A 12,795-nucleotide genomic window follows, 5' to 3' on the forward strand; every position below is an offset into this window, starting at 1 on the left:
TGGACGAGGGGGGGGCGCCTTCGCGTTGGGGAAAGGGTGCCTCGGCGGTGGCCAGGGGGGGGGGGGGCTGGCTAACGTCGACGTTTCGGCCAGAAGTCGCTTGAGAAAAGGAGAAATCTCAGAAATGGCTTCGTAGAGCTGAGACGACGACGAGTCCCGTTTGCGTCCCTGCCATCGGCGCCGTCAGGACGGCGTCAGCCCGCTCGGAAACCCGAGAGTCGCGTTTTGTGGTCAGGGTAGCTAGCTAGCTAGCTAGCTAAACCCACGGATGTCGCCGTTAGCGCTTACCTACGGTATAGCTAGCTAGCTAGCTAACCCCACGGATGTCGCCGTTAGCGCTTACCTACGGTATAGCTGGCTAGCTAGCTATACCGTAGGTAAGCGCCAACGGCGACATCCGTGGGTTTAGCTATACCAACGTTATAGCTAGCTAGCTATACCGTAGGTAGCTATATCGTAGGTAAGCGCTAACGGCGACATCCGTGGGTTTAGCTATACCAACGTTATAGCTAGCTAGCTATACCGTAGGTAGCTATATCGTAGGTAAGCGCTAACGGCGACATCCGTGGGTTTAGCTATACCTACGTTATAGCTAGCTATACCGTAGGTAGCTATATCGTAGGTAAGCGCTAACGGCGACGTCCGTGGGTTTAGCTATACCCACGTTATAGCTAGCCAGCTGGCTAGCTAGCTATACCGTAGGTAAGCGCTAACGGCGACGTCCGTGGGTTTAGCTATACCTACGTTATAGCTAGCTAGCTAGCTATACCGTAGGTAGCTATATCGTAGCTAGCTAAACCCACGGATGTCGCCGTTAGCGCTTACCTACGGTATAGCTAGCTAGCTGGCTAGCTAGGCAGCCCAGCGAAGGACCCCCCCCCCCCGGCGTGTTGTGAGCCAGTTGGACAAGACGATGCCGTCAATTCTGAGAAGTTCGCGGGACGACGCCGAGAAAATAACGCCGGTCTTGTGTGTTGCCGCCGACGGTTCGTTCAGCTCAGACAAGACCGAGCAGTGGTTTTACGCTACGCCTCTTGCCCACGCTACTACCCGAGTTACGCGGGTTGTCCTGTAGATTAGCTAAACTAAGCTAAGCGACGGCCGGCAAACGTCACGTTAGATTTAGCTAGCTGGCGCTGTATCGTTCGTAAACGGATGGCCGCTGCTTACTGAACACTTGAGGGGGGGGGGATGGCTGAAGTAAAAAGAAAAAAGCAGGCCCTCACATTCAGCAGCTAACCTGACAAGCTACGCATCTAATTCATGCTCGCCTAAGCTCATTTGGCTAAGAAGGCTAGCTTGCCAACATCGCTCCTTACAGTTAACCTGCCCGCTAGGCTGAGCAGCATCTCCCTGTTGGGCATAACAAGATAATGCCATTGTGTCGTTGCAGGCCTACCGCAAATTGGCAAAAGAGTACCACCCCGACAAGAACCCCGATGCTGGAGACAAGGTAGCGTGGTTATAAACAACAATGTGGCAGTGTGGTTAAGATGGCTAAATGTGTGTTGAGTATGTACCGACTTGCTAGCTTAGAATTCTTCATAATCAAGAATTTGGCTAGCTGCAGGTCTTGCAGGTACACAGTGTGCATTTGCCTTAATGATTAATGGCTTTAAATTGGACACAGCCAACTTGGCTGTTCGTATTTTTTTTCCCCTCTGGAAAATGCATTTTGTATTTAATTAGTCAGTAGTTCAGTATTCCACGCATATCTAACTGTCTGACCGTTTTTATGCCCTTTCCTTTCCAGTTTAAGGAAATTAGTTTTGCGTATGAGGTATTGACTAACCCAGAGAAAAAGGAGCTTTATGATCGCTATGGAGAACAAGGGCTACGAGAGGGAGGAGGTGGAGGCCCCGGCATGGACGACATCTTCTCTCACATATTTGGAGGAGGGTTGTTTGGCTTCATGGGGGGACAAGGCAGAGGCGGACGCAATGGTGGTAGGAGGAGAGGAGAGGATATGGTCCACCCCCTAAAGTAAGTGTTTACTGTAGAGTATTTTAGTCTTTGGCCGTGTTATGGCTCACCCCGATTCAGTCTTATTGTAATTATTTTCTTTGACAGAGTTTCTCTTGAAGACCTCTACAATGGCAAAACCACTAAACTGCAGCTTAGTAAGAATGTTCTCTGTGGTTCCTGCAATGGGTGAGTCCAGTTGTACTAAATCAATTTAATTAAAAAAAAATCTGTAAAAATTATAGATGGATGTTAATATGTAATTATCGTTAATACATTATGCATAAGAAGAAGTGTCAATTTAACATGGTTCATAGCATGTACTTTCTCCTGTCTCTTATTTTCTAATACTCTGCCTTCTAGTCAGGGTGGTAAAGCAGGAGCAGTGCAGAAGTGTGTCGCATGCAGAGGCCGTGGTATGAGAATCATGATCAGACAACTGGCCCCTGGCATGGTGCAACAAATGCAATCAGTCTGCACAGATTGCAATGGAGAGGGTAATATATGGTTTAACATACAAGGGCTGTCAAAATGGGGCAAAAATGATGTTCGATTATTCCTTCTAAAAAAAACCACATAGGTTCGAGTCCATTCGAATATATTTTTGCGTATCATGTCCATAAGAGGGCAAACCTGTACAACGAGAGACATAACTACTTATATTTATTTCAATGTAAAAATGTCTTTTAAAAGCTCTACATACCTACACATTACAAAATAATGTCTTATACCATTAGATTTCATTTAAAGACCATAGACCTCTGTCTCTCTCTCTGCGCTATGGTTGGTGCTAGAGTGAGAAATGAGAACTGCGGTGTCTCGGAGCGAGATGAATGATTCGTAATTGATGTGTTGTTCGATGGCCGAATTTTTATACAGATTAGGTAATATTCATACTGGTTTAAATAAATAGTTTGATAGTATTTTTCCATCTTTGCTGAGCAAGAGTTTTGTGTGAAAGGAAGTATTTCCAAATGGGGCTTTTTAGATTGTTTGGAGTGAAAATCACTCTCTTTACGGCTGAGCTGGGTTGTGAACTCCCTGCCATTTTTACCACACGGTTATTGTTGAATTATTCGCTTGTTTCAGCTTGACCTAAAATTCATGTTCAACCAATGAAAGTGACGTTGTGTGACTCATGTCTATCATGCAGCGTATTCAGCGGCCCAGGCCCTCGTGAGAATTAATGAGGCAGACGGTCGCAGTAGTCTTGCTCCCCCCACACACAAATGAATATTAATTTTCACACTTGGAATGTCTGTCTGTGTTTATTTATTTTTTTACAATTTGGTTATATATTCGAATTTGGAATATTCATTGACAGCCCTAACACATACTAGCTGTATTATTAAAGTTTGAGTAGCACACTTTAAGAATTACCACATCACTCCAAGCTTTTACTCTGTGCAGGTGAGGTTATAAATGAGAAGGACCGCTGTAAGAAGTGCGAGGGACATAAAGTGTGTAAGGAGACCAAGCTTTTGGAGGTGCATGTGGACAAAGGCATGAGACACGGCCAAAAGATCACCTTCTCTGGGGAAGCTGACCAAGCACCAGGCACTGAACCAGGAGATATTGTCCTGGTGCTGCAGGAGAAAGAACATGAGGTAATCCACAAATGCATATACACACATTATACTCTATGTAGCAATAGACTGCTCACTGTGTTGATATGACAGGCTTGATGGTTTGTGGTTGTTATGGGTAATAACTTTATTTATATAGCACTTTTCTAAAACAGTGTTACAAAGTGCTTTGCAAAGAAATAAAACCAGACAAGGCAAAAATAAGAATAAGACCAAATAAGTAAGAGTAAAAATAAAAACAGTATGAATAAATAAAAACAAATATCAAAAATGTATTAAAGCTTTCACAAAAAAAGTTATAAGACGAGATTTAAAAGAAGCTAGAGACTGGGTTTGTCTTAGTTCAATAGGAAGAGAGTTCCGTACTGTGGGGGCTCTAACAGCAAAAGCCTGATCATCCTTTGTGACAAACCTAGACCTGAGAATAACCAGCAGGGCTCCATCTGCGGATCTTTTTTTTAATTATTCTTTATTTTTCACAGCAGTATATATTAAAAAAATGTATATCAAAACAATAAGTTTAGTTTTCTTCTGCCATTCAGGTTTTTTTTTAAACTTACAAGTAAAAAAAACAAACAATATATGTATATATACACACACATGGGCGACATTTGGGTCCCAAAATTGGGGGGGGGGCAAAGATTTTTTTAATCACATAATTGTATCAATGTAAAAGTGCAACTATTGTGCAATAAACAAAACATGCGGTTTCAATGTCAAATTTGTATTTTAAATAAGTGACAAAACTTTAACACGTGTACTTTAAAAATTTTTTTTACCCTGCTATGTTCTATACTGATTTGGGAAGCAACGCTACCAGTTTTTAATGAATTCATGTAAGCGGACAGCTTCGTAGCTGCAGAAATGTGTGCATTGCATTTTTGATGGCCGCCGAATTTTTCCAAATGCCTTCTTCTAATTTTCAAATCCCACCGTTCAAAACGTTTCTTCTTTGTTGTGGCCAGCAACGCTAAATGCGCGGCATGAGTAACACAATGCCCGGTCAGCGGCGGGCGGGGCTGTACTCAAGCCACGGGTAGGTAACATACCATTCCTTTCCAAATCTCCCCCCTCCTGTTGCTGGGAATAACAGAATAGGTTGGTAGGGGCCGTTCTCCACGAAATTCAAACAGTTTCCTACACCAAGAATAGGATCTCGAGCTGCAGGTTGTAACACCACGGCATGGCCTGCTTCTCGCTGCTGAAGCTGCATCTCTGCATTGTCCACTTCTCGAAATGTTGCCCGTCTCTGTGAGAGACACATCATCGTCCTGATGCGATTCTTCATTTTCATTCTCTTCAGCCCGATTGATTTTTGTTTTCTTTGTAAAATAACTTAACGTGTTACCGCGTTTGGACATTTTCAATTAGCCTACCGTAGCAAGATAACATGGTTCGCTTCAGATTGTTACATTGCCCCCAGCGGCTCGTATGTGTAATTACAGCAAATATTTGTATATTTTTAAATTACGTTATGTGATATATTTTAATTATTCTTTGTGAGTTAGGGGGGGCATTTGCCCCCTCCCCCGTAATGTCGCCCATGTACACACACACACACACATATATATATATATATATATAAGGCGAACTTTGTACAGTTTGGGAGAGGTAACGTGTGTACATAAGACTATACAGGAGAGAGGTGATATGAGGATTCCCAGTTTGTGGTAGGGAGAGTGCGAAGGTTCCCAATGCATGGTAGGGAAAAGGAGTGTGAGGGTAGAGAGAGAGGGTGTCCATCTGCGGATCTTAATGGTCGAGAGGGTGTATACCAGGTCAATAAATCAGAAATGAATGTAAGACCAAGACCGTTTAAGGCATAAAAAGGGAGCAATACAGGCCCGATTGATTTTTGTTTTCTTTGTAAAATAACTTAACGTGTTACCGCGTTTGGACATTTTCAATTGGCCTACCATAGCTAGATAACATGGTTCGCTTCAGATTGTTACATTGCCCCAGCGGCTCGTATGTGTAATTACAGCAAATATTTGTATATTTTTAAATTACGTTATGTGATATATTTTAATTATTCTTTGTGAGTTAGGGGGGGCATTTGCCCCCTCCCCCGTAATGTCGCCCATGTACACACACACACATATATATATATATATATATATAAGACAAACTTTAAGAACTTTGTACAGTTTGGGAGAGGTAACGTGTGTACATAAGACTATACAGGAGAGAGGTGATATGAGGATTCCAAGTTTGTGGTAGGGAGAGTGCGAAGGTTCCCAATGCATGGTAGGGAAAAGGAGTGTGAGGGTAGAGAGAGAGGGTGTCCATCTGCGGATCTTAATGGTCGAGAGGGTGTATACCAGGTCAATAAATCAGAAATGAATGTAAGAGCAAGACCGTTTAAGGCATAAAAAGGGAGCAATACAATTTTAAAATCAATCTGAAAAATAACTGAGCCAGTGTAGGGAAGGAAGCACAGGAGTGATATGGTCAAGCCTCTTTGTCCCGGTAATGAGCTGAGCAGCGGTGTTTTGTACCAACTGCAAATGGTGGAGGGAGCCCTTGTTGATACCCAATTTAAGTTCGTTGCAATAGTCAAGCTGGGAATAGATAAAAGCATATACAAGTTTTGCAGATCAGCAGTTGATAAAAATGACCTAATTTTGGAGATTACCTTCAGCTGGAGAAAGCGTGACTAAGCGACACGATTTGATTTGATTATCAAAACCGAGGTTAGCATCGAATATTACCCCAAGATTCTTAGCAGCCGGCTGAAGACTACCTGACAGACCACCAAGATTAGTACCAAAAGGGCTGATGGAATTTGGGATACCGAACAGAATGACCTCAGACTTATTGTCATTTAAATTTAAGAAAAATTTTGGACATTCAGGAATTTAATGTTGGAGAGGCAAGTTGTGAGATTTGCTAGGGTGCCAGGATCTGTGAGTTTTAGTGGCATGTATAACTTGAGTGTTGTCAGCATAAAAAAAAACACCAACATTGTGACTTTGAATGACCTGGCCAAGGGGGCAGCATGTATATAGAAAACAAAAGGGAGAGGGTCAAGAACTGAGCCCTGAGGGACACCACAACTGATCTGAGCCACTGAATAATTAGTTACCCAGAACAACAGAAAAAGTTCTTTTGGTAAGGTAAGAGCGTAATGAACTAGGAGCCGAGCCCTTGATGCCAACCCAATTCTCTAAGCGATGTAAGAGGATACTGTGGTCGACTGCGTCAAAGGCAGCACTTAATCTAAACGAACTAAAATGGAGCAGTCGGCAGTAGGTCATTAGTGACCTTAACTAGAGCTGTCTCAGTACTATGAAGTGCACTAAAACCAAACTGGAAACTGTTAAAAACACTTATTAGTATTCATAAAAGAAATCAGTTGAGATGAAATTACTGTCTCGAGAACCTTTGATAAAAAAGACAATTTGGAGATTGGTCTGTAGTTACTTAAGGACAGGGGATCTAAATTAGGTTTCTCCAGCAATGGGTGAGCAATGGCATGCTTAAAACTGTCTGGAAAAGAACCAGAGGCCAGAGTATTATTAAGAATTTGCAGAATAACAGGGCTGATAGTTGAAAATACCTCCTTGAGCAGCTTAGTGAAAATAATGTCTAAGAAGCAGGAGGAGCTGTTAATATTGGAGACTACTCTCAAACACTGAAATTGTAATTGGTTAAAACTGGGTAAAAGAGGCAGAATTTAACAAGGGGAATGAAATGAATGCAAGGGCCAGGCTGGATTTGGGACCTGATATTTTCCACCTTGTTTACAAAGTGAATGAGAAACTCAACATCATGTTCAAAAAAAGAAATGGAGGGACCATTAAAAACAGAATCAATTACCCTAAAGAGAACTTTAGGATTGTGGTTATTTCTAGATGTCAGTTCAGAGAGGTACGCTGATCTCACATCCTTAACGGCCTTCTGGTAAATTAACATTTGGTTTCTAAATGTGTTATGTGCTAATTCGGACTTGTTGACCTTCCGTTGTCATTCTGATTTTCTAGTTTTCTAAGGGCACAAGTGTGATCGTTAAGCCAGGGGAGGTTATTTTGAGTTTTGTTTCCTAGTTTTAAATGGTGCAATTTGGTCAAGGATGGCTAGGCACTGAATGGATTTAACGGTGCATCTGGATTGAGGGGGGATATAGCAGGATTAAAGGATGATGAATTAAAAGCATCACAGAATTTAACTGCAGAGCCAGCGTTGAGAATGCGAGAGCATGCTTTAGGATAGTGACTAGGAATAGTGAGCTGTAGTTTGAAAACGACATCTTTATGGTCAGTTACAAGCATAGGCACTAGATTAAGACACGAGAGAGAGAAACCAGAGAGTACAAGGTCTAAAATGTGGCCCTTGGAATGTGTGGCCCCTTTAACAGATTGAATGAAGTTAAGTCTATAAGATCCAAAAAATGTGAAGTCAGGGAATGGGAAGGACAACACACATGAACATTAAAATCAACAAGAATAAGCACCCTGTCATACTTTGGCATGACAATAGGTAGAAGGTCAGAAAACTCATAAGTAAAACTAACTGAATTAGGGGGCCTATAATATTAGGCTGTCATTTGTAAGATACTTTGACAATGTAAATTTTGTAAAATGTCTACTTTTTTAAAAATCAGGAATTCCGTCGTGATGGCAATGATCTTCACATGACCCAACGAATTGGCCTGGTGGAGGCGCTCTGTGGCTTCCAAATGACTGTTACACACCTTGATGGACGCCAGCTGCTTGTGAAATACCCACCTGGCAAGGTCATAGAGCCAGGTAAATGAAGCTTTGAATTTTCCACCCTTGCCTAAATGCTACACTTGGTAAAGAACAAGACAAAAGTGTTACATTATTCATAAATGTATTGCAAGCGTGTTTCACACAACCTAAGAATCAGTGTTCAGTTCCGCGACCACAGTTCTAAGTGTTTAGTGTTGAGGGGTAAAGATGGATGTAATTGGAAAAAGACCGCAGATTAAGTAATATCAATTTTGTAGGTTGACATAAGTCAAAGGAAGCTAAAAGTGGAAACATGGTTTGCTCATGCACATCTTATGTATTAAATCGCATTATATGAGTTTGAGTTCTGCTGTTCAAAGTTCATATGGAAATGAGTGAATTTATTTTTTTGTTAATACCCTTTCACTTTTGTGTGTTGTAGGCTGTATTAGAATGGTGCGCGGAGAGGGAATGCCTCAGTATAGAAATCCATTTGAGAAAGGAGACCTGTTCATCAAGTTTGACGTCCAGTTCCCTGACAACAACTGGATCAGCTCTGAAAAACTTAGTGTAAGAAGCATAGTCAGACTTCAAAAATATATATTATTTTTCCGATATGGACCTTTTCCTCAAGTAACCTTACGATTTTGTTGATTGGGATGTCACTTTCTTTATCTTGCACAGGAACTTGAGGACTTGCTGCCTGCTCGTGCCGAGAATCCTGTCATTTCTGCAGATGCTGAAGAAGTTGACCTGAGGGATTACGATAGGGGTCAGGGTACAGCAGGGGGAGCCAGGAGAGAGGCCTACAATGATAGCTCCGATGAGGAGGGGGGGCATCATGGCCCAGGGGTGCAGTGTGCACACCAATAGAAAGACTCACACATATACGCACGCACGCCTATATGCACTCATACACCCATCCAGTCCCATCTCTCCCACCAGTCAAGACTTTATGTACATACCATGCACATACCTCTCCTTTCTCAGTTCCCAGGGAAACGAGAGACACACTCTTACATCTACCAGCTCTCCCTAGTTCCAGTGTGCCCATCAGTCCTGGATGTGTGGCCACCATTTCGTGTTTATGTACAGTAGTTGTAATCAGAGCCCCGAGCCATAAAGTGATTCCATTCTTTGGGGTTCAAACCCTCAACTGGATTTCAGCCGCCCTAGGTTCATCCTACGCCTCTACCTTTCACTGTGGGAACACACCAGTCCAATGTATAAAATGCAAATATTGTTGACCATCTTGTATAAGGTGTAGTTTAGTTGATCACATGCAAGCGCATGCTGCTTCTTGCTGAAGAACTCTCATCTAGATCCTGGGATCCCCGTGAAGATCTCCAACACCAGAACTGTGTATACTTCCATTATTACTGCTATTAAAGTGCCCTGCAGTCAAAGGAACTGACCTGATTACAGCCCAAAAAAAGCATGTCCTCATGAGCCTGCTGAGAGTCACACCAGGAGACAATAAACCTCTTTTTGTCAGCTCAACCTTCTCATTTTAACTAAAAGGGAGCTTCCTGGTTCTCATCCCCCAGCTAACTTGCTGCTTAAAGTATTTAAGTCCCCACAATAGCACTTCTCAGACGCCATGTTTTCTTCCTTGGGAGCTAAAGCAATTGTGTGCTTGTTGGGTTTGAGTGTTCGTGACCACAGAACTTGAACCTGTCGTGCATTTTCTTCGAGCTAAAGACTTCCTTTTATATTTGTATCTGAATGTGTGTAATTCAGTGGCTCACGTGGAAGCTGCTGTAGAATGTTCAGGCTTCTGTTTTTTTTTGTCTCAGTAGGTTTTCCGTTTGGCTTCTGCGTTGCTGGACACTAGTTAAGGTCAGTTGAAGGGGAAGATGCAGTTGAATGGGTTCCGTTTGTTGAGAATCTCCCCTACTTGGACAACACTCATTATTAGGACCACGAGTTCTTCCTCCTGATCAGGAAAACCTCGGGGCCCCTACCTCTGTATAATCACGTTCTCACTGTAGACATTTTAGCCAGACAGACGTTCGTGGACATGTTCTGCTTGAGAACCCCATTCCCATCGACATGTAAATACAAGCTTTCGTCCACCCTCCGTTTATTTTGAGTGAGTCATGGCTGTTTGTGCCACTGCACATGATATGTTCATATTATGGAGAGTAGACTGAACATCTCCAGAATGTCGAGATGCACCTCGGTGACCCATTGTACATGCCATTTATGTCACGGGGGAAAAACGAAACAGAATGGGTTCATTGATAATGAAGTTATTGTTAATGCTTATGTTTGTCAAGCTAATAATTAAAACCATAATAAGCAAACATTACAAGATTGTTGGCTTTGTGTCAGTTTTTCTAAATGTTCCACATTAGCTCCTAAACTGACACATCAGAACGGTAACCTGGGTAGAAGAGCAAGTCAACTTTGTGTGCTCGCAAGTTGAGTGTCGTTCATCGCAGTATTGAGGATGAAACGTGTTGCTTGTTCGTCTTAAGCTCTACTGCGATTAAATATAAAGCTAGCTGACGAGCACTTATGCCCGTTCCACTACGTGGTACCGGCTCGGCTCGACTCGACTCGCAGTGTCGTTTTCCCATCACCCTAACAGTACCCCCTCGGTGTAGCCGGTCTGCATTGATTTTGGTACCCGCTCCCAGTTTTTTTGGAACCTCGACAAAGGCGGTACCGGAAAAGTGGTAACAGCTACCAAAATGCCGGTACTTTCCAGTAACGGAAAAGGAAAAAGTCGAGTGGAGCCGGTACCGTGTCGTGGAAAAGGGGCGTGGGACGGATGATAAAAGTTAAGCAGCTGCAGCATGTCAGTCTGCTCCGTCCTCTGTTTCTGGACTGTGGAGAGCTACTGGTCCCAGGAGCTCCTTGAAGCCAGAGGTGTTCCTACAAGGGGAGGAAGAGAAGGTGAGGGGAGAGGACATGTGGGGAATGGGTCGGTATTTCCCTTCTTGCTGACAGCGTTGCTCCTCACCTGTCTCGTTTGGACTGCAGGACACAGGAGCGCTCTCGCCTCAGTTGCTCTAGCCGCTCTCTGACGACGGTCTTTTGCTGACTCTTATCCTCCTGAGACAAACACACATTGGTTTGGTTCGGATTACACACTAAGCTCCAAGGGAAAATGCAGGTGTCGCAGCAGCACAAAAGTACACATGCAAGTTGTTGAATACACAACAGTACACTTCATGTGATTTTTTTTTATTACTGTGCTCATAATCGTCATGGGGGATGTGTGTGTGTCGCAGCGGTGGTTTTAGCAAGTTTTACCTGGGGTGGCATGAGGTTCCAGATTGGGGGGGGGGGGGGGGGTGTCAGAGGTTATCTCCCCCAGAAATTTTTTTAATTTCAGAGATTTTGTTTTCTGCATCTGGTAATTTTTTATGCATGTGAATCACAGAAGGAGACAACTTAAAATCAGCTTTTATGTTGAACAGTTAACCTAGTCCTATTTATTTCTAAAAAGTTTAAGCAACTATCAGATAATATTTACATGTTTTGTAACACATGCAAAAAAGACTCACAGTTATTTTTTTCTGAAAATATTTGCATTGAGTCTTTTCATAGATAGCTTTTTGTTGTCCACTAGGGGAAATTGCAGTCTGCAGCAGCGTCACAGTAAAATACAAAATATACATCACAGTACATTTTTACTGTGATGTATATTATGTATATATGTGCAATGGCAGCTGGCCAGTACAGGGCACCGGGGCGCCGCCCCCTGCAAATATCAAGAGATGAAAATCTATTTAAACATGTTAAATATAGTTTAGTTGTATGATGCAAATAATGATGAAATAAAAGTGTTTTCAGTCTGTGAGCGTCTGTCAGCAGCCATTAAATATTGGTTCAAATGGTATTTGGGTGATTCCTGTCTGAATACATATACTTCCTGGGTGAGGGGCGCCGGCCAAACCATACCTTATGTAAGCCCTCAAACTTGTGGCGAGCAGGTGACCTGAGGCTGCCGTCTGATTGGTTTCTTCAGATTTTCCAGGGGGCGCAGTTCTGTGTGTCCCAGACACTCCCACTTTTATTGGCAGCGAATTAGTATTGTTTTAATGTTTTTTGATCTAATATGATTGGACGATTCTCATGGCTGTCAATCATGTTCACACCCACCACCACGCCTCATCTCGACTGTCAACAATCCACTGTCTACGAACTCTGATAAACTCTATAGAATACATTGTCCTTAGTAACTCTGTTGACCTTAAAGCAGACGTCAGGTGTGCTGCGCCAAGCTAAATTGCGCCCCCCCCCCCAATTTTTGTTTAGCACCAACCGCCACTGTATATGTGTACACTGTACAAGTCACAGACATACAGATTCAATGTACAGTCTAATATACGCAAGCTGCTCCCCTTAGGGGGCGCCACAGTGGATCATCCGTTTCCATCTCTTCCTGTCCTCTGCATCTTCCTCTGTCACACCAGCCACCTGCATGTCCTCCCTCACCACATCCATAAACCTCCTCTTTGGCCTTCCTCTTCTCCTCTTCCCTGGCAGCTCCATATTCAGCATCCTTCTCCCAGTATACCCAGCATCTCTCCTCCACACATGTC

At 43.0% G+C, this 12,795-nt stretch overlaps 1 protein-coding gene across 1 annotated transcript in view; it reads left to right on the plus strand.

The window, feature by feature from the left end:
• dnaja2b (DnaJ heat shock protein family (Hsp40) member A2b) overlaps window positions 1-10,637 on the plus strand; it is a 10,859-nt gene extending 222 nt beyond the window's left edge. Inside the window, exons 2-9 of the mRNA XM_056281306.1 lie at window positions 1,394-1,453; window positions 1,754-1,983; window positions 2,071-2,151; window positions 2,326-2,459; window positions 3,373-3,569; window positions 8,152-8,296; window positions 8,682-8,809; window positions 8,924-10,637. Of these exons, the coding sequence (XP_056137281.1) occupies window positions 1,394-1,453; window positions 1,754-1,983; window positions 2,071-2,151; window positions 2,326-2,459; window positions 3,373-3,569; window positions 8,152-8,296; window positions 8,682-8,809; window positions 8,924-9,112 (1,164 nt within the window). The 3' untranslated portion in view covers window positions 9,113-10,637. The remainder of the gene's footprint in view (window positions 1-1,393; window positions 1,454-1,753; window positions 1,984-2,070; window positions 2,152-2,325; window positions 2,460-3,372; window positions 3,570-8,151; window positions 8,297-8,681; window positions 8,810-8,923) is intronic.
• Window positions 10,638-12,795: the final 2,158 nt, after the last annotated feature.

Source organism: Lampris incognitus, chromosome 6, assembly GCF_029633865.1.
Source record: "Lampris incognitus isolate fLamInc1 chromosome 6, fLamInc1.hap2, whole genome shotgun sequence".
NCBI classification, from domain to species: Eukaryota; Metazoa; Chordata; class Actinopteri; order Lampriformes; family Lampridae; genus Lampris; species Lampris incognitus.